Source organism: Idiotropiscis lumnitzeri, chromosome 6, assembly GCF_059441095.1.
Source record: "Idiotropiscis lumnitzeri isolate Australia: NSW breed Sydney's pygmy pipehorse chromosome 6, RoL_Ilum_1.0, whole genome shotgun sequence".
NCBI classification, from domain to species: domain Eukaryota; kingdom Metazoa; phylum Chordata; class Actinopteri; order Syngnathiformes; family Syngnathidae; genus Idiotropiscis; species Idiotropiscis lumnitzeri.
The window spans coordinates 22,766,488-22,791,554 of NC_142396.1; the positions used below are offsets into that span (position 1 = coordinate 22,766,488).

Consider the following 25,067-nt stretch of genomic DNA (forward strand, 5'->3'; position numbering starts at 1 on the left):
AGAAGAAAAGGCAGTAGGGAGCCTTCTTGCCCCTCTGGAACATTTGCTTTAGGGTACACCTTGACTGGAGTGGAGAATGGTGTGCCTGTCAATACGGTCTGTTGGGGCCAAGACTGACACATAAATCCATGACAATCACTTGCAGACCTGTTATTACTGCCTTGGTCTCCTAGTTTTCCCCCGTGATGAAACTTGAGCTGCGGAGCATTTAAAAAGAGCTGCGACTCAAACTGGTTAGTTGCGTCCCCCCTTCCCTCTTCCATCCTCCCCGTCCACTACATGTAGTCTTGGGATCTTTTTGTATGTGTCTTTAAATGTATGCTGCATGTGCTGAGTTTTTTTTCTCTAGACTCTAGCCATGCTCCCCTTCAAGGAGAGTCTGTCTTTTTTTCCTCCTCTCTCCTATCGGTCTCCTTTCACATCTAAGATATTCAAACAGCGAACCACCAGGAGTCTCATTTTGTCATTCTCATTCTCCTTCTGTTGTTTTTGTTTGTTTCTTTGGACGGGTTGTAACTGTTAAGATAAATTCCTCCTGTGTTTTTCACAAGGTTGGCCAATAGATCTGATTAGGTTTAGGGGGCATATACATTTTCACACAGGGCCAGTATGCTTTGAGTGATGATCTTCAACATTAACACTGGGAAACTATGCAACAAAATATGAAATTGAGAAGATAGCAAATGCATTTTAACAGCACTGTACAAAAGACTATGAGTAGAATTTCACAGGGAAGGTTCTTACAATTTTAATAACTTCAAATAAATTATTTACGTAGCTGTTTTAGTATGAACTTACTCATACAAAGCCAAACTACTAATAAAGTAAAATGAACTAGCCACACCCTTGTTAAACAAAATTTTCATGCGGGTTATCATGAAATTAATTATTAAGTTCAATGAGTCATTTTGGCAGTTGACTAAAAAAAAAAAAAAGATTTTCTACTCAACCTGTTTCTCCTTATAGTAATTTTATTTGACAGGTAAATATTAATTAAAGTCAGGATCCCATGTTAGCCATGTAAACAATTTAAGTAATCTAAAATTAATATTTCTTGTCAACTGAACAATTTCTACTCTATGGCATTTGGTTCGTTCAATAATACAAGATAGATGTATGTTCACAGAACCTCACCATACCTATTTCACAGCAGCAGAATGCATTTTTTTGACTGCATATCAGAACGGATGGAGGGATGGATGGATGGACGGGCGGATGGACGGACGGATGGACGGACGGAAGACACTGTTGAGGAAATTGGGGGTTGTGGGACCATGTCTTTTGTTTTTTTGTTTTAATACTGTCAGTGAACAACACAAGGTCAAAATGTTCATGTGCTCTCATTCTGATGACAAAAAAAATCTCTACATATCTGTAAAAGAATTTGTTAGATTTTTATTAATACTTTATTTCAAAGGGGTGGTAATGTGTTCAAGTTAAAACATCTTAAATGGCTTTCAAACGGTATGTACCGACAGCTTCTGTATATCTTTGTAGCCGGTCAATTTCCCGGTCAAACGTTGGTCGCCGAACGTCCCTGGTTTGTCAGTAAAGTAAATACAATGTACTACCAACATAATTAACTCTTGTGCATTGGAATTAAAATAACTTCACAATGCTGAAAATGATAGCTCTGCTTTTGAGGTGTGATAACTTTGTCATTTCTGAATACTGGTATTTTTTCTTATTATAATTGTTACATGTCACGCATGCATACCTCTTCGTGAATAACCTGTACACACTGTCACGCACATGCACGTACACACGCTCACCTTGTCTTGCAATCAAGGCAGTTTTCATCTAGTTTTAAGGTATGAAATTTTACCAGTGCAACCCTTAGAGAAATCATTGTGTTTCAAGGTGTCAGGGCTCGCCGGTCGGTGAGGTGGGGAAGGACCCAAAATGCAGGGAAGCCAGGGGAGTGTAACTTAGAGGGAATTTATTAAATCAACCAACAAGGAACTAGGACAAACAAACGTGGCAGGGTGCAAAAATAACAAAGACGAACTAAACGTGACTAAACAGAACAAAATGACGAGGAACAAGGACAATGACAAATACTAGGGATCGTGAGCGGGAACAAATGACGAGGAACAAGGACAGTGACAAATACTAGGGATCGTGAGCGGGAACGGATGACGAGGAACAAGGACAGTGACAAAAACTAGGGATCGTGAGCGTGATCGAGGGCGAGAACGAGATCAGGGAGCGGCCGTGACAGTCCTCAAAGGGAGCAATGTTCCGACGCTGAGTTGTCAGTGTAGGAGGCTTAAGTAGTGTGTGTGGCACATGGCACGAGACGATCGCTGGAGGGAATGCCCCCACACAGCTGGGAAAACAAAACACACATGGCCTGGGAAACGGGACATGACAAAAACCAACAAAAGACCCGACATGACCGCCACGGGTCATGACACAAGGAAACTCATTAACTACTCTCTGGCACCACCTGCTGATTAAGTGGGTACACAATCAATTATATATTTTTCCCATTCTCCTTTGAAGGGATGTGTGCCATCTTAAAGGCATTTGAAAAAGTCGCACAGTACTCACATCCATTCAACTCTACACGCGAACACTTGGAAAGTACTGGTATTTTGCTTCATCAGAATTGTTGCATGCCACATGCGTACGCCTGCACATGGAGCTTTAGTGAGGTTAATGCTCCAAATCCCCAATTTATTTTTTACCCATTACACACATTCCCTTTTTTACAATCTATTAAAACTTTTGAGTTATAATGGAAGTCAATGGGCCTTAAAATGGACATTATAAGCCCTACGTATGTTTGATTTTGAATTATCTTTCCCAATTGCAATGTTTTAAAATTCCTGCTTTTTGCTATTTTGAACTTTGACCTATTTTTAACGTGTGTGATATTTCAGCTCTGTAGAGTGCTTTTTTCAATGCTTTTTCAATTATGTAAATACAAAAAAAGGCCCAAAAATGGACAGAGTCACACAAAGGTTAAGCTTTGGGGTTCATAAAATCTTACATGTAAAAGATTCACAGAACATTTTCTATCCGTAATGAATTATGTAAAAAAAAAAAAAAGCACATTCATATTGAATCTTATTTTTTTTGTCAGATTTTCCCAGGTTGTGACTGCCCCTCACTGGCATCTCTCAGCAGTGAGGTACCAATCATTTCCTGTGGCGGCCTTGCCAAGCGGTGGCTAGTCCCCGGTTGGAGGATGGGATGGATCTTCATCCACGACAGGAACAACATCTTTGGATCTGCGGTTAGTTATACGACTACTTATATATCTGTTACTGGTGAATGGGTATAATGTCTGAATCACTGATCTTCAGTTACAACATAATCATAGTGTTCCACAATATTGTATAAATTTTCTCGCAAAAGGTCTATTTAATTTTGTAGCATTTCCCTTGGCTGCACTTCTTCCAGTAAATGTGTGCGGATATTAGATTATTATTTTATCTGTCCAATTACATTTCACTCTCTGTGGGTTGCCTTGGGATTCTTATCTGTCCAGGGCCTAAAGCAGGGGTGTCAAACTCATTTTGTTGGACAGGCCAAATCGTAGTTATGGTTTGCCCCTCAGAGGGCCATTATGACTGGGAACCCAAATAATTGTATGATCACCTAATGTTATCACACACACACAACAAATTCAGGAATTCAGTCAGTAATTGTTTGTTCAACAATACTTCAATTTATTTCAAAAGGGGGTGATTGGTAACAAATAAATGGCCTATCTCAAGGTTGTTAAAAGTGAAGAAAATGTGCTAGAAACAGGAAGTTGACGCGCAGGATTTGCCCTTCGCGGGCCACATCAAATGAGGTCGCGGGCCAGATCTGGCCCCCGGGCCTTGAGTTTGACACCTGTGGCCTAAAGAATCAGTAGCACTGGCCAAAATTAAATAAAAATTTGTAATGGGGCTGTTTCAAATCAGATATCAAAAATCTGATTTCACTTTCACCTCAGTTAGCCTTGACTACATCAGCATATTTCCATTCTCTGATTGGGTGGTCAGAGGGAGGCAGGTTTGACATTTCTGTTGGGATCTGCACAGATGAAAACAGTTAATAATCAGCATCTCTGATAATGTATTCTATTTTTTCATGTTTATATTGTAATTTCTAAAGAATAAGATACTCTAGTCTACATTACCCCCCAAATCGCCTTTCAAATGCTGTTTTCTTCTACGTACCGTACCCATGAATATTTCACTCCTTTGATTTGCTTGATATGTTTCCTCTCACATTCCCAAAACATTCTTGGTAGGTTTATTGGACACACTGAATGTTGATGTCTTATAAACATATACTTATTCTCAAAAAGTCCAGGGGGCAACCCTGGCTTTTCTTGCATCAACAAAATATGGTTCATTATCGGCTCAAGGTCATTGGGATCATTGGGTAACTTTGTTATGGTGCGATTGTTTAATACGGCCTCCACTTAACACTGTGTGAAATCGTTCATCGTCCAAACATTGCTGTCGAGCATTGCTGATTCGTTCCAAAATGCCGCCATATTTGGATAAAAAGTAAGAGGGTTGAAAATCCATCTGATTCCATCCTGCACCATTGTTCTTTGAACTTTGTCATGATTCAGCGAAGCCAATGCTTCCCTGAGCTCCCTTTTGGCTCCTACAAAATTGGTTCTATTGCCTGTACGTACGGTAGCGACTTGTCCTCTGCGGCAGATAAAACTTCAGAATGTGTCAACACAGGAACATGTGGCAAGCGTAATACCTCTAGGTGAACTGCAAGTTGCAACTGGACATGCAAGTGAAATTAACTCCGAAACAATTTAGGGTACGATGTCCTCGCGTCACATCTATTGGACTAAAGTAATCCACACCATCATGTGCAAATGGTGAGAGATTTGGAACAATTGATTTGGCAGGACGGTCTGCCATCTTTTCCTCACCCACCTTTCCTTTCAAAAGTTGACAGACATGGCATTTTCCTATAATTTTTCTTGCTGCTGAATCAGCGTTTGTGATCCAATCAAATTTCCTTAGTTTGGATAGTACATGATTCTTGCCGGCATGGCCCAATTGCTCATGTACATGTTGGTCTTTGGCTGAAAGGAATGAGTGCTTTTTTTCCTCAGGCATGGAAGATCTATTTACTCGTCCTTCAACTCTCGGAACTCCCTCATAAATCCGGTCAGGTTTGCAGATTGTACTCACTTTTTCACTTTATATCCAGATGTGAGAAGCGAATAATGGGCATCTTAGCTTCCGACAGGTCATCTATAGATTGTCTTTGGTCTCCAAATGTGGCTTTCAACTTTGCATTTTTAAATTGACATTTGTCAATTGACTACCACAACCACCTGTGCTTTCATAAATAACCTGCTTCCTCTTTTGACTTAAAATTGTCAAAATCCTCTTCAACTTGAGAAACCAACCAACTGAAAACTTCAAATTTTTTAATGCCGTTTATTATCTTCAGAGAATGTGCATTCACGATGGAGACAATCCATGTCCACAGGGTCAACAGCCATTCACTTTCTGCATCCCACAGAAATGTTTGACCATCAACCCATTTTCTTTAATCAAGTATTCAATTTTAGCCCCCCAGAGGCATGTTATGTGTAGTAGGAACGTATCTCCAGTGTGAAATGTTGGAGCATTCTCTAAACATTTCTATTCTATTTGCAACAAATGTTTGGAACCTTTTGCTCTCATTTTGTACATATTTTAGCACTAACATGCTACCCGTCCAAAATTGTGATTCTTCCAAAGTCAGCAGCAGTTCCAGAAGCAGCATCTTATGCACTTTAATAGCAAGAACTGCTGCTGCTAGTTCTAAGTGAGGTATAATTATGTGTTTTAATGGAGTGGCTCTGTCCTTGCCTCATAAGAAAGCAGCATGAACTACGTTCCTGTCATTTTGAAACTTGATGTAAGTAACAGTGCTATCAGTCTCACTGGCATCGGAAAAACTTCCTTTTGAGGGTTTCTTAGATATCAGCAAAGATTGGATCTGAAATTATATTGACTTGATACTGAATAAACCTTAAAATGTCTTTGGAACCCGCCTTGTCACCTTGGATTTCATAAGCCTGTTTTCTTCTACGCTTTCTGAACTTAAAAGGAAGCTTCTCTGTTATTATCTTAATGTTTGCTGGCGGATTGAGTTTGTCAAAAAATATTGCAGTTCTTTCATTGCATTGCTGCACAGTCAGACAAGCACAATGCATAGGCCAGTAGCCCCTTTTTATCATCTGCCTTTACAGTAGGCCATTCAATTATATGATTCACATTGGCATCTGTGATTTTAAATTCATTTCCAAAACGTTGTTTAAGAAGGTCGTTGGCTGCATCATAGGCTCTTGTCCAGTGGTAGGTGTTGGCAGCTGTGAACCAACTCTTTAGGCTACTCCCCAGTGTATTGTTCCAATTAGAACAAGCAGTCCTCCTATTGCAGCTTTGCTTCCACACAATGCTTAAAGGTTCTCAAGAAGGTCCAAAATTGCAGAGGTTCTCCATTAAAACTAGGCACTTCTCCGCGTGGTAGGAACTAAAAACTTTGCGTTTGTGCCAAAACTGCTGTTCATTTTGTTTGTGTAACAGCCTCTAGAATTTGTCATTGCTTTGAGAAGATCGTGCAATTTGAGCACTGGAATTTATATTTGATTGATGTGCCTGTGTTTAATGGGCCTGCAGCCTAGCGATCGCCAATGCTTTGAGAAAGTGTTGCTGCTTGAGCATTGTGACTTATATTTGGTTGATGTGCCTGTGTTTGGGCTGTTGAGTCCATCTTTGGCGCTCGGATCAATAGTGCTGTATAAGTTTTGCACTTCAAGTAGGATGACATTCCATCTGAACATTTACTTGCACAACACTGTTAATTGAGGAGTCATTTAATGCCATCAATTTTGCAGGATCACTGCATGTTCTGCTTCCATTTGACGCCGTAAAGATAGTATGGTAGATCTGCTATGCTTTGAAAAAGTATGGGAAATTACTTTTGAAATGCTGTCATGTGTGCTGAGGGAGAATGGTGGCAGCTGGGAGAGCAAATAAGCAGTACTGACTTTATATTTTACTTTAATTTCAATTGAAACATTAAGCATAAAGTGGACATTTATGGTGATAATGATTCAGCCACAAATCTTTTACGCACGGCAACCTGACGACTCTATGAAATGAGATTGAAAAAGCCTTGCCTCATCATTACCGCTAATACCATATTTCTACCAGTGGCGGGCCGTGCATTTCACACGCAGGCCTTCAGTGAAGACCACCTCGGTCCGACGTGAATAAAACCCCCTTATAATACCATCATTTATGACACCACGGCTGGACATACACTTTTCCCTCCTTCGGCCATTGTGGTTTAAAAAAAGCAAAAATATACTTTACATTTTCGAACTGTTACGACTTCCGGGAGTGTTGATTTAGCGTAGCAATGCCCCCTCACAAGTGAATATCCAATCACAAAACGCGTTTATCTCCATCAGCGTAAGGCCAGCGAGAAGCCTCACTGTAACCTACCCGTGATGTGATTGGCTATCGCAACTGTCTATCAACTCTGAAAGCTCATTGACTTTGACAGAACAGATGCCCGCACGATTGTATCTGAAGGCCTCGGACGAATAGTGTGTGCTCCTGGTATCATGAAATCTCCCTGGCAAAATCAAGCTTTCTGAATTCTGATTGTATTAAAACTCTCACCTAAAAATACATTAGTATATGATATGACATCAATGTGAAGAATATGATCATGATTTCTTGTTTATGCCTTGAAGGCCTTGACCGACCACTACTGATTTCTACCTCCTATGACATTGCTCCTCTGTTGAAATGCCCCGACACGCTGGACCACATTTAGTTCCGTAAACACTACGCCGGGAATGACGTAGTCTCTTCTGCACGGGACACATATGCAGGTTTTGTGATGTAATGTGAATGCTTACACAATAACCTTTGTCACATTGGACAAGCCATTTCTGATATGTTGATTTATGTTTTGGATTCAAACCACCCACCAGTTGGGGAGTCTACATAATCAATATGATGATGAGACCCAGGTGTTGCTTTGAGGAAAGGCAAAAGGTTTTGGACAGTGACGTGCTGTAGCCGCAGCAATGAACATGGACCTGGTTGGCATTGAGTTAGACTTTGTTTATATTGAAAATTATAGAAAGGACAAAAGGGGACGTTTGGTATTATTTAATTTCATATTTCATGTTGAAGGAGTAAAAAAAAAAAATGCAACTATTTGGAAGTAAATAATTTTTTATTGTTAAACTGAAACCAGTGCAGTGGACATTTTAATCATTTAAACATGCGTCAAAACAAGCCATCAGCAACTATAGTGACCATTTTTGACAGGCAAGAGGGTCATTCCATTAAATCTAAAAGCCTCTTCGATCGAATTGAGACGCTCTTACTTCAAAGTGAGGATAGCACGTATGAAGACCAGCACAGGTCGAACGTCGTTCCTGGAACCAGAGCCACGGAGCTACGGCTTGTCAACTGAGGAACCGGAACATCAAGACACCCATATGCCGGCCAATGCCAAGGTATTAGTTGTTGTCAAATGTGCTATATAAATAAAATTGTATTGTATTGTATAGTATAGCTACATTAATGGCCATATAGTGACATTACCGTTAAATGTGTGCATGCAACCTTGCGCGTAAAATCCAATGCATTGGTGTTAATTGATTGAATGGAATGGAGCGCATTTGCAATTTGCATTAGACTGCGCACATGTGCACTTTAGGGGCGCATTCTATATATATATATATATATATATATATATACTTATATACATATATATATATATATATGTATATATACACACATATATATATATACACATATATATATATATACACATATATATATACACACACATATATAAATATATATATATACATATATATACACACACATATATATATATATATACATATATATACACACACACACATATATATATATATACATATATATATATATACATATATATACACACATATATATATACACATATATACATATATACACATATATATATATATATATACACATATATATATATACATATGCACATATATACATATATATATATATACACATATATATATACACATATATTTATATATATACACATATATACATACATATATATATACACATATATATATATACACATATATATATGTATATATATATGTATATATATATATATGTGTATATATATACATGTATATTTACATACGTATATATATATATATATATGTGTATATATACATATCGATAAAGATGTCCTTTAATAGTCCCACAATGGGGAAATTTGCAGTGTTACAAAGATATAGATCACACAGAGACGGCAGCGTAATGTAACCGTTAATGTACAACATTAGAGCAGCAGACATTCATAAAAAGCATGCAAATATACACAGTATATTTGTATATACTCAGATCCCCATGTATATACACACTTACATCCCACAACATATACAAGTGTTCGGAAACACTCCTAATGTCTGTCCATAGTACAAAGGGGAAATAAATTAAAACGCTGCAATGATAAAAAAAAAATACTGAATGATTGAAAATACTGCAATGATAAAAATACTGCAATGATAAAAGTACTGTAAAGGTAAAAGTACTGCAATGATAAAAAAAAATACTGCAATGATAAAAGTACTGTAATGGTAAAAGTACTGCAATGATAAAAAAAATACTGCAATAATAGAAAATACTGCAATGATAAAAGTACTGTAATGGTAAAAGTACTGCAAAGATAAGAATACTGTAACGGTAAACAAAATACAGCATTGGTCACTATTTAAGTACAGCATTGGATAGAGCACAGTAGTAGTGTGTATTGCATCCTCGGACTGCACAATTGCACTAATGCCCGCCCGTTTATTGGCCTGACCTAATGTTCTTGTTAAAAAGTCTGACAGCAGCCGGCAGGAAGGAGTGGCAAAATCTCTCTTTTGTACAGCGAGGGTGTAACAGTCTATCACTGAATGAGCTGTGGAGTGTTCTAAGAGTGTCATTGAGTGGGTGGGCAGGGTTGTCCAGCATTGATGACAGTTTTGCCGTCATCCTCCTGCCCCCCACTGAGTCCACAGAGTCCAGGGAGCAGCCCAGGACAGAGCTGGCCCTCCTCACTAGTTTGTCCAGTCTCTTTTTGTCCCGGCCCGAGATGCTTCCTACCCAGGAGACCACTCCATAGAAAATGACCGGTGAAACCACTGAGTCAAAGAAGTTCCTGAGGAGTGTCCCCCGAACGCCAAAGGACCTCAGCCTCCTGAGTAGGAAGCGTCTGCTCTGACCCTTCCTATAGCGAGTGTCTGTGTTGTCGCTGCAGTCCAGTTTATTGTTCAGATGAAAACCCAGGTACTTGTAAGTTGAGACGCTCTGAACGTCTGTTTCCTGGATATTCACCGGTGCAGGTGGAGCGTGCCGACGCTTCCAGAAGATCGTCTCCGTCAGTGATGAGGCCGACAATCGCAGAGTCATCAGAGAACATTTGCAGGTGACAGGTGGAGGAATTGTATTTGTAGTCCGAGGTGTAGAGGGTGAACAGGAAGGGAGCCAGAACAGTTCCCTGTGGCGCTCCCGTGCTGCCGAGGAGCATGTCAGACACACAGTCCTGTGTTCTCACGTATGTGGCCGGTTTGTGAGGTAGTTGTGGAGGTGTGACACTTAATATACATGCAAGCCATGATTGAGTATCTCACAAAAGTAAAACACTACCCTTCCATTCAAAAATATTCATTGAACAATACTCAATGGAAATAATTTTGTTGCAATGTAAAGAAGGTAGTATAAAAAGAAAAAAGCTAGAATAACGGTATACATTTACTTTCCACTCAAATTAATTCAAGACACAACCATTAACAACTAAACTGCAAGCAGCTAAATTTAGAACATGTATATGGGTTTTAAATTTGACAGTGATTTTAAATTAGATTGGCAACTCAGTGCTGTTGTTCAATCATTTTAGACAGCTGGCTAAAGTGAAGCACTTTCTTTTCCAGAATCACTTAAAAACAGTAATCCATACCTTGGTCACATCTAGGCTAGATTTCTGTAATGCACTTTACTTTGGAGTCAGCCAGTCCTCCCTCAACCGCCTCCAACTGGTCCAAAATGCTGCTGCTTGCCTTTTAACTGGAGCTCGGAAGACAGATTACATAACCCCGATCTTGTCCTCTCTTCACTGGCTCCCAGTGCACTTTAGAGTTTGCTTCAAGATACTTTTGTTCGTCTTCAAAGCCTTTAATGGCCTCGCCCAAGCGTACCTCTCTGAGCACCCCGCTACCTCAGGTCTGCGGGCCACATGCTGCTGGAGGTACCGAGGACTAAGCGCAGCCTCTGGGAGGGATTGAGCCTTTTCTGTTGCTGGTCCTCCCCTATGGAAAGACCTCCCATTAAATGTTAAGCGAACCCTCTCTCCACTTTTAAAACCCGTTTGAAAACACATTTTTATTCTTTAGCTTTCGACTCAACATGAAACTGTCACTGTTCTGCTGTTCTTCTGGTATCTATTGTTTATGTGTTTGTGTTTTAATTTGTGTTATAATTACCCGCTAATTATATTACATATGGAAAGTGTTTTGTTAAAGGTCCAGCTGTTGTGAAATACGCAATATAAATAAAGTTGTATTGCTTTGTATGTTTGTATATATATATATATATATATATATATACATATATATATATATATATAGAGAGAGAGAGAGAGAGAGAGAGAGAGAGAGAGAGGTCAATCGAGAGACCCGCCTCCAGGTAGAAAGGAATCGCAACATGACAAGTAGGGAATAAGGAGACAAAACAACATGAACACCAAGGATGGGTTTTACTGGCGGATAGATGAATGACAACAATTGGGTTCCGATCTCTGCCGTTCCTCTCTTACCTGATCCTATTATTGAGAATTACAGTGTAAATAACATAATCAATACAAGATAACTCAGCATTAGTAAACAATAATATGTGAGACCGTTTGATATTTATACATTGTGCTTGTTTGTCTGACCATATCCTGTCCTTGGTTTCACTCCATTATCTGGTCAGGTCATCCTAACCTGGGTGAAGTTAAAACCTACTTTGTTGGGTTAGTGATGCATTGCAAAGTTTATTAATGCGAGTACTATAACACATTACTATTGAAATTTGTTTGATGATTACAATTGATAATAGAACCCAATATGAGCTTTAAAGATATGATGCAGATATAATGCAGAGTGGAATATAATAACTGAATATGAAGATGAGTACATAATTCCCTGCTCAACTTACTGAATTCTGAATGGATAAAATTTCACCTAAAATTACAACACGATTATATAATATGACATCAACATGAAGAATAAAAAAATTATGTCGCCAGGAAGATTTCATAATACCATTAGCACACACAATTCGTCGGAGGCCTTCAGATACAATCGTGCGGGCATCTGTTCTGTGTGATTGTACGGGCTCATACAATTGATAGACAGTTGCGATAGCCAATCAGATCACAAGTTGGTTACAGTGAGCCTTCTCTAGTGATTGGATACTCACTTGAGAGGCGGCAGCCCAATACGGAATCGACACACCAGAAAGTCATAAATGGCAACAGTTCGAAAATCTAAAGTATATTATTGCTTTTTTTTAAACCACAATGGTCGAAGGAGCGAAAAGTGTTGATTTGATTGCAGATATTCTTGCAAGGCCATCTAATCTCGTTGCACACTTGAGTACAATGACAATAAAGGGATTTCTATTCTATTCTATTCAAGACGGACCTTTCAAGAGAAGCAAGTAGTGCGTAAGTGCGTGTCTGTATATTATTTCTCCAGCCGTGGTGTTGTAAATGATGGTTTTAAGAGGGGTATTTCTTCAAGTCGAACTAAGTAGGACTTCATTGAAGGCCTAGGTGTGAAATGCACGGCCCGCCACTGATATTGTTAACCTGCTTGGAGTAAAACATCGAAGAAAAAAAACGTGTATTTCCTATTGGAAGTAGGTGGCGTTGCCACTCCCATAAAAATACGTTTGTAGATGTCTGCAGGGCTGGACTATCATCAAATATGAAAAAATTCAAGAAGATAGGATCCTATGAGTCATGTTACAGCAATTGTCATTGCCACGGTGAATAATAATAATAATAATAATAAGTAAATTAAAAATGGCAGACTTCCTGTTTGGTTTAGAAGGTGGCTCCAAGAAACTCTTTTTGTACGTATTGCCTTGTTACATATACTACCAAATTTTCGTGGATCTAGGTGAAACGTACAGCAGTCACTGCTTTTTAAAAAAAAAAATGTTAGGGGCCACTAGCAACCATTGTTTTAATCTCGCACAGTAAACGAATAAAACATTGATTTTCCAGTAGGCGAACTGTGTGTTGCCATACCCACAGCTTTTCACGAAAAATCACAAATTTCAAATGTTGACGTCATGAAATCCTAAACACTTCAGAGCAAATCTGAAGTAGACTTTGTTAACCTGCTATGAGAAAAACATCAATCAAATGAATAATTACTTCCTTTAACCAGTAGGTGGCGCTACCAGTACCTTGAAAAATAAGTTTATTAAGTTTGGAGTTGTCTTTAGACCTTTACTATTTCAAATGGACGAAATCTTTAACAGAAATTATAATGTTGTTTCAAGTCACACCACCTTTTGTTGTCAAAGTGACATCAAACTTTAAATTGATATCAAAATGGCCGACTTCTGTTCAGTTTAGTATCTGGTTGCAAGATACTTTTTTGTAGGTCTGGACTTGTTACAAATTTTCAAAGATCTGGGTGAAACATACATTCGGGGATGCATTTTTGAAAAATTCTAGGGGATGCTAGCGAGCCATTTTTAAAAAATTGCACAAAAAATTAAAAATTGATGAATTGATTAACTTTCCAGGCCTGAAGTATGTGCAAAGTTTCATAAATTTTGTTTTTATTTTTAGACCCTCAAAATCAGCGTTGTTTTATTGGCGAAGCGTGCATTGCCACTTGCACAGCTTTTCGCGAAAAATGACAGATTTCTTCTTTTGACATCATGAAGACCTTAACACTCTTCCTTGTCAAAAAGCTTATGGTAGCTCAGTGTTAGAAAACTGTGTCCAATAGTCATCAAAATTCACATGCACGTTTCTATGTCCACTCCCACCTGTTAAAATACCAAACAATCATCAAAATATTTCTTTAAATGTATGGGTGGCATAGCTGGTAAGCATGTATTTTATTCTCTGTTACGTATTTCAATCAATCAATCCATCAAATTTTATTTATATAGCACTTTTCATACATAAAATGCAGCTCAAAGTGCTGGACAATAAAAACATCCAAATTAGAACAAAATACTAAAACCCATTCCACCCACGCAACATAAACACAAGACACATCCACATACACGCCTGAACTCGCATACACACAGAACACTCGCATTCACACAACTTAATAAACCATCTTAGTAGAAAGACAGAAAGACATGGCAAGGCACAGAGAAACCATTTGAGAAAATGTACCCAGGGTAGGTCATCCGCGCTGAGAGGGATGACGGCCCACGGCCACAGGGAGCTCCGCCAACACACAGACCCCCGGCCCAGACTGACCAGGGTAGACCCTACACATAGTGCAGAGGGCCCCGGTCCGCCGGGCCTAAGGAGCCTCCCGGATGAAACCCCCTGTGAGAAGGCCAGCCACACCTCCCAGCGCGGCGGCCCCCCTTGAGGAAACACTGGAGCTAAAATATATAAAAGAAAATGATAATGCTAAAAGAAAAAGAAGCTAAAAATTAAAAGACAATAATATAAAAAGACTGAGCTAAAATATATAAGAAAAATTATGATACTTAAAGACAAACAAAGCTAAAAATTAAAGACAATGATAATAGATAAAATGACAGTCCTGAATTAAAAGATAAATTGTTTAAAAGCCAAACTAAAAAGGTGAGTCTTGAGCCTCCTTTTAAAAATATCAACAGTCTCTGCGGACCTGATGTCCTACGGCAGGCTATTCCATAGACGAGGACCAGAATGGCTGAATGCAGTCTCGCCATGTGTTCCAGTCCTCACCCTAGGAATAATTAACAGGCCGGTGCCAGAGGACCTCAGGGTCCCCGAGGGTTGATACGAGAAAAGAAGGTCAGATAAATAAGATGGCCCAAGACCGTTTAGGCATTTAAAAACTAATAGAAGCACCTTAAAATCAATCCTGAAACACACGGGGAGCCAATGCAGCGATTTTAAAACTGGTGTAATATGTGCCCGCCCTCTGGTCCTCGTCAGCACCCGTGCGGCTGAATTCTGAAGTAGTTGTAGCCTAGAAATACTCTTTTTGGGAAGACCAGAAAGCAGGGCATTACAATAATCTAGGCGGCAGGAAATAAAAGCATGCATCAGCACCTCCGCGTTAGCCTGAGAGAGAAACGGGCGGACTCTGGCTATATTCTCAAGGTGATAAAAAACAATCTTGGTTACATTTTTAATACGAGGAAAAAAACTGAGCTCAGAGTAAAAAATTACGCCCAGGTTCTTCACAATTTGTGATGATTTTTAATCTTGTAGTTTTGGTAAAAGTTTTTCCCTCTGACCTTCAGGACCGATAACTAAAACCTCTGTTTTGTCCTGATTGAGCTGTAGGAAATTCTCTGCCATCAATGACTTAATATCTCAAATGCAATTTAAAAGGGTATCGATAGGCTTTGTGTCATCCGGAGACACGGCAATATACAGCTGTGTGTCATCAGCGTAGCTGTGGAAGCTGATGCTGTGTCTCCTAATGACATCCCCAAGAGGAAGCATGTACAGATTAAAAAGAATTGGGCCTAAAATTGAACCTTGGGGAACCCCACATTTAATTTCATGGGTTTCGGAGGAACAGGTATCCATACTTACAAAGAAACGTCTGGCTGTGAGATAGGAATTAAACCAGTTAAAAGCAGTGACAGAGATGCCCACAAGGTTTTTAAGTCTATTTAATAAAATGTGGTGATCTACTGTGTCAAGGGCGGCACTTAAATCCAATAGCACCAAAACTGTGAGTTTTTTTTTGCACCTGCAAAACATCTGGAATCATTTAAAATCCTTAAAAGAGCTGTCTCTGTACTGTGGTTCATTCTAAAACCAGATTGAAATTTCTCTAAAACATTATTTGTATTTAAAAAATAATTTAACTGTAGAAAAACATTTTTTCTAAAATCTTACTTAAAAACGGTAAGTTGGATACAGGTCTGTAATTATTTAAAACACTGGGGTCTGAATTGCTCTTCTTCAGAAGGGGCTTCACCGCCGCCGTTTTAAACGCAGTGGGGAAGACACCCGTCTGAAGAGAGCAATTAACTATATTTAAAATCTGTTCCTCAAAAAAATCCATAAAAAGCTTTTAAAAGTGATGTGGGAATTGGATCTAAAAGGGAGGTTGTCTGATTTACCTGGGAGAAAACTCGACCAAGTGTCCTTGCATCAACCAGGGCAAAACTTTCCAGTGTTTCCTCTGGTAAAAATGACTGTCCAGCGTTAATAGAAGTTACATTTTGATGAGCTAAAAGACTGGATCTTATGTCATCGATTTTACTTCTGAAGTGGTCTGCAAAGTCCTCACCTCTCTGTGAGGACTTTTTAAGATTAGAGCTGGTTAAAAGATCGAAGGTGTTTTTATTAATTGTAATGAGATTTGAGAAGCAAGACATTCTTTGCCAGTTTGACTGTTTTATTGTAGGATTTGAGTTGTTGACATAATATTTGATTATGAACTGTAAGGTTGCTCGTTCTCCAGCTCCTTTCTGCACTCCTGCATTTTCTTTTTGATTTCTTAGTTAAATCATTTTTCCCACGGGGGTATCGTCTTGATTTTTATGTTTTTTGTTAAAAGTGGAGCAACCGAGTCTAATGTTGATTTTAAAACCCTGTTAAAATTATCAACAATAAAATCACAAGGTGCAGGTAAAATGTCAGCAGGAGTACTCTTTAAATTCTCAATAAAATTTGCAGCCACCTCCAAAGTTAGGCAGCGTTTTCTCACTGTTCTCACCGGGGCTGCTTCTTGATTAAAACTGACGATGTTAAAATATACACAGTAGTGGTCTAACACAGCCAGGTCAACAACAGAGGACACACCAACGGACAGGCCGTAGGTTATGACCAGGTCCAGGGGGTGTCCTCTGTTGTGAGTTGCCTGTGCGACATGCTGTTTAAAATCAAAATAGTTTAAAAGGTTTAAAAATTCTCTGAACAGTGGGTCAGAGATATTGTCAACGTGCACATTAAAATCGCCAGTTATTAAAATTCTGTTATAAGTGGAATGTAAAATCGATAAGAACTCTGAAAACTCACTAATAAAGGAAGTAGAGTGATGAGGGGGTCTATAAAGTGTGACGCAGAGAATAGAGGGACTGCTAAAAACAAAGGCATGGTGTTCAAAAGATAAATACCTGTTAAAAATAGTTTCCTTTGAAATAAGGGATGTTTTTATAATTGACGCAGTCCCGTCTCCTCTTTTACAGTCTCTGGTCGAAACTAAAAAATTTTAATTTGGTGGGCAAGCCTCGGTGAGAGCAACTGGAGCATCTGTACCGAGCCATGTCTCAGATAAAAGAATACCTTCAAGGTTGTTGTCTAAAATCAGGTCGTTTATGATAAAAGTTTTGTTTAAAAGGGAGCGCACGTTCAGCACAGCCAGGTTAATGTTTGTGGACGTGCACTCATGGTCACATGTATTTGAAATGTTAACATGTAAAAGATTGTCACTGTTAAAACTTTGTTTGTGTGTGAGAGGGACGCAGCTGCGAGTGATGGTTTGAATTGAGAAAATGTGCGATGTGAGTGGTAATGATAGTGGGGGCCTGTTGGGAGTGCTATTGAAAGAAACCAAGATTGGCCTGTAGGTGGGTGTAGTGAGGTTGTTATTGCAATGGTTTGTGTTAGAGCTTGGGGTGGGAACACAGGCGGAGTGATTTGTCCATAGGAGTCAGCTGGGAGCGTGATTGACAACTGCATAATGAATGTTAGCTGCTAAAATCGAGCTACCCAGGAAGCTCGGGTGAAAACCGTCTGGTTGGTAAAAGGAACGACGGTTCCAAAATAGGTTAAAATTGTCAATAAAAGCAAAACCGAAATGTCCGCAAGTGCGTATGTATGAGCCATGTGTTTAGGCTTAAAAGACGACTGAAGCGCTCACTGCCGCGGGATAGCGGCGGTAAAGTGCCGCTTATCCAGACCGACAGACCACAAGTTTTTAACAGGTCGAAGAGGACATTAAAATCTCGCTTGGTTTGCTCCGATTGTCGGCGCACTGTTTCATTCGTCCCCACGTGGACAACGAGCCAGGATACAGATGGTGGAAGAGAGAGAAGAACATCTGGCAGGATGTTAGCTATGTCCGTGACTTTGGCTCCGGGATAACAGCGGGTGATAGTACCAATGTAGCGTGTGTGTTCAATGATGCTGTCGCCAACAATGACGGTGGTTGGTGAGTGCAGAGGATGTGAAGAATGAGTGCCAGGGGAACCGTGAACTCTGTGGAGAGAATCCCGACCTTGTTGTCCTAAATCGTGCTCCCCAGGCCGGGTGGCAACTGAGGACGGGACTGGTGAGTGGCGCCGACGTTGTGGCCCACTTGTGTGCTGGGACACTGCGTCCCTGAGCAGCCCCACTCGAGAGCGGCCGACCGGGCGACGCGTGGACTTACCCACTTCGGCCGAATTCAGCGTGAGCGGCAGGGAATTCGAAGGAGCACCTGGGACCCCAGCCCTGGGGTCAGATGCTATGGCTGACGTCTCCGACCGCAGGGGCGCAGCAGTGGCAGCGGGAGAATCCTCTGCCAGGGCGGAAAAACGATTCTTCCTGACCAATGGAGGGCGGGGAGATGGTTCTCTGCTCCTCTGGCTGCGGGATTCCACCTCGACCCAAGTGGTACCATGGAGTGGTGTTGAGCAGGATGGGCCTGGGCAGGTAGCTGGATCCCATCTCACCGTGTCCGTCAGTGGAGCCTCAGTCATACTCACAGCTGTCATGATTTCGCTGGAATGCCTATCCATAATGACGGTGGAGAGTTGTGGGAAACGGGTCGTGAAAGACGAGATGAGGGACTCTTTTCGACGGAGTTCTTCCGTCAGACGATGGACTTCCTCTCTCAGGTCAGAGATTGTTTTATTGGTTTCATCCTGCACCACCTGCACTAGCAGCGGCTAGTCTGAGGCAGGAGTTATGCTAGCTGTTTGACAGTTGGCCGGTTCACCGGTGGGAGCGTGTCCGTAGGTTAAAAATTTAAAACAGTCACTGTATACAAAAAATAATTAAAAGTATGTCCAAGCAGTAAAAGTAGTGCAAGCTTACTACGATGAGCACTCCTACGGAGGCGAACAACTTCTGCGTCGCCACACCTGGGGTTTCACACCAAAAGAGCATGACACATTATGTGACGCATTTTTCAACACGGACACAAAGTGTTAAAACACCATGAATGAGAACTATTACTCCTCAACTGTTGTCAAATTTTACTCACTACTACGCCCACAAGGCAGCATTCGGATTCAGATGTAGAAAAAGTACACTTTTTTCCCCGAGCCCTATGTGCCAGTATAATATACAATATGATGAATTATCTCAATTTCATGTGTCCTTTTAACACAAAAAGTGTTATTTTTTTTATATGTTAGGTAAGATTCAACTCCAGATGATGTATGTGTCAATGTTACCTGTTGTTATATTGCTTTTTTTAATGTAGTATTTATGGTTTGATGGTTTCTATAATTGCAATATGATAGTGGTGATAGTAAGATATGTCATCAGTCCGGTAAGTCGCCACTGAAGGCCTAGGTAACAAATCAGGTGACTTATAAGAAATGTATATAATGTGAGTTTATGTTATAATGTCCATCTATGTACACTGAAGTAAAAAATACATATTGTATACATTGTGTAACATCTGCAGATTCGACAAGGCCTCGTCAAGCTTTGCCAACGTATTCTTGGACCCTGCACAATTGTCCAGGGGGCACTGGAGGGAATCTTCAACAACACACGTATAGGTTTCTATGATGATACCATTCATCTCCTAAAGGTAAACAGAAGGCAGATTTGTATTGTAGTGACAGTTTCGGACAATGGAACCGCCAAAGTTGAACAGCCAGGTTGTAAAATTTGGTATTCAATCAAACTTGTTGAGACAAAATACCTCAGAAGAATGTAAATATCAGCATGGTTTAGTCACACAAGACTTGGCCATATTTTAGGATACCTTAGCATGTATAAGTATGATTTGATTTTTGTTTTTTTTATGTGAAAAGAGGCAAACTAGAAATGGACTTGAGATATACCGCCCAATTTTGGTAGACGAGCACCCATGTACTCAAGCGTGTTGCGCTTCTCTGGTGGTTCTGGTGCACAGAGTGCCTCCTCATCTGACAATTTGGTAACAGAACTACTATGCAAAGAAACATAAAGTGAATACTAGGAACACCGAAAGAAAAACTCAGCCGCTCGCATACATTAATAGTATAAGACAAGAATTAACCTACACAAGCATAGCAAACAACAGAGAATAACAAGAGCCTGGAACTACTTACATGGATAAATTAGACACGAGAACTAAAATGTTGTGAAGTACAAGACGCTCTGGCAACTGGCAAAGAGGAGCAATATTCCAGAGACTTCCTCCTCTGTCTCCAGCACTTATGAACCTAACTAATTATGATGACCAGCAGGTGTGCAACAGAGACGCCACCAATCCATCCCAATGACTGAAAGGGAAAAAAAAGCAACAACAAAAAAAACATCTACAAACAAGCTGGACAAGAACACAAACTGAACTCTAGAGCTATAGGCCTTATAGCAGGGGTGGGCAAACTTTTTGATTGGCGGGCCACAAAGGGTTCTAAAATTTGACAGAGGGGCCGGACCAGGAGCAGATGGATGGAGTGTTTTGGTAACCTCACCTCATCGGAGAAAAAAAAAAATACATTTAATCTTAATGGAAATGAACAAAAGCATTACGACAATATATATGTCTTTGAAAAACCACAGTATTTAGAAAATAAAACATTAACAAGGTTTATTTATTTAATTTTTTTCAAGTTTGGCGGGCCGGATTAAAACGTTTAACGGGCTGCATGTGGCCACTGGGCCGTAGTTTGCCCAGGCCTGCTCTGTAGGGTCCACCCATTGTCACTCCGCTGCCTAAATCCAAACTATCACAATCTGGCCTCCTCAGATTTGTCTCTAAACTTTCTAGTGGTGTCTCGCTGATAAGTCCATTCCTGATTTTGTCTTTCCATATTATTCACAAATAGAATCTCAATATTGCGAGCTATGTCTCTGGTCACTGCTCCCATCTCCAAACCATATAACATGGCTGGCCTCACAACTATCCTATAATCATTTTATTTCATTTGAGGTTGTGTTCTTGTGTCACACATCAACCTTCAGACAAATCAACCATGAGACACTTGCTTCCCACTCCTGCATCCTCTGTACTTTCTTCTTCACCTCTCTTCCACACTGCTCCTGACCTTACCTGTATTTCTCTATCTTCATCCCCAGGGCAAATATGACATCTATGGTGCTCTTTCTGGGCATGAAAAAGAAACTGCTGCTCACAAACCTCCTCTTCTTGTCTCAGTGGGGCACCCACTACTCTTTTCCAAGTTAATTCTACTTTTTACATCACACTTTGACACAAGCACATTTTTTCTCCATTTCACAGAAATTTTCTCATTCACCAAGATCCTGTTGAACAATCTTGTCAAAAATCCCACCTACACATATACTGTATGCTTCTTTCCTTCACTGGTGTGTCATCAGGGCCAAACGCCTTTTCAGTCGCCATCATCAGAGCTTTTCGCATTTTATCCTCTCTAATCAGTCCTACCTCCTGTTTCTATTTCCACTGTCTTCTTTTATCGTTCCTCATTCATTAATTCCTCAAAGTACTCATTTTATCAACTCAGCACCTATTACTTGTAGAAAAATTCCAGCTTTGTCTTTAATCACCCTAACTTTCTGAAAGTCATTCCCAGCTTCTTTGGTTCTCTCACAATCCCATCTTTCTCACTACCTCACCACCCTCTCTTTCTGTACACCTTCCTGAGTTTCCATGTTCCAATGCCAAATCTGTTTATCTTGTCTACACAGAAACACCTTGCTGCCTGTATCGCTAATCATTGCTGCTTTATCAACTCAAACATCCACCAATTCCTCAAGATAAAAGTACTTACAACACTCCTCCTTTCTTAACTGTCGCCATCTGATTATCTGTACTATCTTCACCAGCTTCCTTTTTCTAATCTTACGCACTGCAATTAGAAGCTGTCAGGCTATGTTCAGGCTATGTTGTATCATCTTCATCGTATATACTTTAGTCCACCTATTTGAACCTGTCCTCTGTGTCACTCTGTGTTCATCTGTCTTTTGAAAATAAGTGCCTATTTAATGCAGCTATTTCCTTCCTCTGTGAAAAACCAACCACCATCTACCATTCCATCTGCCAATGTTCTCCCTATCTCTTCTCTGGATGTGTCTCAATCGTCAAAGTCAGACCTCTCTAACCTTGGCCCCTCAGAGGAGTTCACCTTTAAACCTATCCATCCTGGTGACTCCTAGAGAAAACCTGAAGGTTTTAATTTGCGCCAACTCCAGTTGTGCTTCCTGTTGTCTCTTCAGTACGACTGTCTCCCAGCCATACATGATAGCCGCCTCACCACTGTCTGATTAACTTTCCCCTACATACTTGCAGAGACTCCTCTATCACATACATCACCTGACAATTTCTTTTACCCATTCAAACCTCCTGGAATAGTTTCTTCACCTGCTTACCACGCTCACCATTACGCTGAACTGTTAAATCTAAGTATCTTCTCTCTGCAGTTTCACCCTCCACTCCTCTCATTTATGTACATGTATTCTGTCTTGAGCTGAAACACCCATTTCTTCTACCTCCTTTCCAGCACATGCTTCCACCTTTCTAAATGTTACTTCACCTGTTCCATGAATTCATTGTAAATCATAACATCATCTGTGAACATGGGGATTCCAGTCTAACATCATCCGTCAGACTTGTCATCACTATTAAAAAGAATCTCTGCGCTGATCCCCGATGCATCCCCATCTCTACATGAAAGTCCCCTGTCACACTTACAGCACACCTCACCACTGTTCTATTAAAGTCATACATGTCCTGTAATAATCTAACATGCAACAACAACATGGCAATGTCCCCTACCACCTTTACCTCAAAGATCTTTTCTTGGATACCAAATTTACCCATCACTTCTTCATCACCGCTCCTGTTTCCGTCACCAACGTGTCTATTACAATCTTCACTAAACCAGACTCTCTCTCCATCAGGGATGCTCTGAACTACTTCGTGTAGGTCCTTCCAGAATTTCACTCTCTTCTAGTTCACATCCTACCTGTGTAGTATAACCATTAATTACATTAGACACATCTCGATTTCAAGTTTCCAACTCATCAGTTGATCTGACACTTTTCTAACCTCCCTCTATGGCATTCTCAACTAACTTCATTTAAAATAATGAGGCAAAGAAATTTGAACCTAAAATTTGTTTGCGACAAGAACAACTTCAACAAATAAAAACTGAGAAAATTTGCAACCTACCAGTGACATAGCATCTTAATAGACAGCAGTGTCGACAATGTGGTAACAGATTTGACTCTGGAATAGAACTCAAATCGTAGTTAATCCCTTTGACAGAAAAAAATGGTAAGGAAATGACAAGTATCACAAAAATAAATTGATTTTAGTGGTTCCACAGTGTCTGGTAACTTTGCTCTCCATTCCGATGGTGTCATAAACAGTCTGTATCTTTTTCTTCCATAGTCCAATGCTGAGATTTGTTTTAATGTGCTCTCCACTGTACCTGGCTTGAGCCCCATCATGCCCTCAGGAGCAATGTACTTGATGGTCAGTATCATAAGTGGGTAGGATTGCTGTACAAATTACTACACTGATTTTCTTCCACAGTAACTTTCTGTTTATTAAGTACGTATTCTATACTGTGTCAGAATTCTCTTTTGTCAAATAACTGTATTGATAGAATTATAGTACATTTATAGTAGCTACTGTGCAAAATTCTTAGGCCCTACCACTCCTACCATCTTTTTTTTCTAATGACCGTTTATTTATTTATTTATTCATTTTTACAGCAGTCAATATCACAGTGAGTTTTCTGCAAATAAATTCAGAACCAACTTCCACAAAACCTTGACGAAGAGTGGCACACAAAGGGACTGATTACATTTTACCAACCAATTTCAGTATATTTCCATTGGAATCCCCTAAAGCCCAGAATCATACAAGCACCTCATGTTCATAAATCTGGAAGTAGCCCAGATGGACAAACACACCCACAAAGACAAGCCCACAAAATTCTATGACATGTAAAACTTTAGCTCACCCTTGTTTGAGGTTGGTCGTCTACTTCATGGCCTTCCTCTGATCATTATGACATTGTTAAAAAGTGTAATGACGGTCCAAGATTGAAATGACCTCCCGCTAAATGCCAGGCAAGCCCCCTGCTTCCCATCTTTAAAACTTGTCCCCTTGTGCAGTGGAATTAAAATAACTTCACAACACAGTAAATGGCCAAAAAAGGCTCTGCTTTTGAGGTGGGATAACTTTATCATTCCTGACTATTTTTTTTTTTACATCCAACCACTCAAAATGTTCAGGGGGATCAGACCTATCCATACATAAATAGTTTTTTTATTTCTTTTTTATCCCCTCTACAGACCATAACACCAGTATTATGCTAATAGCAAAACTAACGATGCTGTCTATGTACATAAACAACAAATTAAAATGTAAATCTATCATATGATATAAATCGATCATTGAATAAGTTAATAAGTTGTTGGAAGTATTTCTCAATCAACATAAATTTAAGTTAGTAATCTGACTCCAATTTGTGACCTTCTCCAACTGTCACTCATCCAACAATATGCGCGCTCGTTCTGCAATTGAAAGGTATCAGGAAGCCGGCATTTTCACACACGAGTGGATTTATTCCTAAATGAGGTGAAACATCGGCTGCTCGGCGACCTAGCTGCAAAGGTACCCTCCCCCGACTCCCACAGCTCCCACGAGTAAACAGTGTTTTTTCGAAGGTTAAGTC

At 40.0% G+C, this 25,067-nt stretch overlaps 1 protein-coding gene across 2 annotated transcripts in view; it reads left to right on the forward strand.

Moving 5' to 3' along the window:
• The window catches only part of tat (tyrosine aminotransferase), a 50,381-nt gene that overhangs the window by 19,785 nt on the left and 5,529 nt on the right, over positions 1-25,067 (forward strand). The window contains exons 8-10 of one of the 2 annotated variants that reach the window (XM_088299340.1): positions 3,089-3,241; positions 19,871-19,999; positions 23,774-23,857. In XM_088299340.1, coding sequence (XP_088155466.1) covers positions 3,089-3,241; positions 19,871-19,999; positions 23,774-23,857 — 366 coding nt within the window. The remainder of the gene's footprint in view (positions 1-3,088; positions 3,242-19,870; positions 20,000-23,773; positions 23,858-25,067) is intronic. The other variant, XM_088299341.1, reaches the window with a different exon arrangement.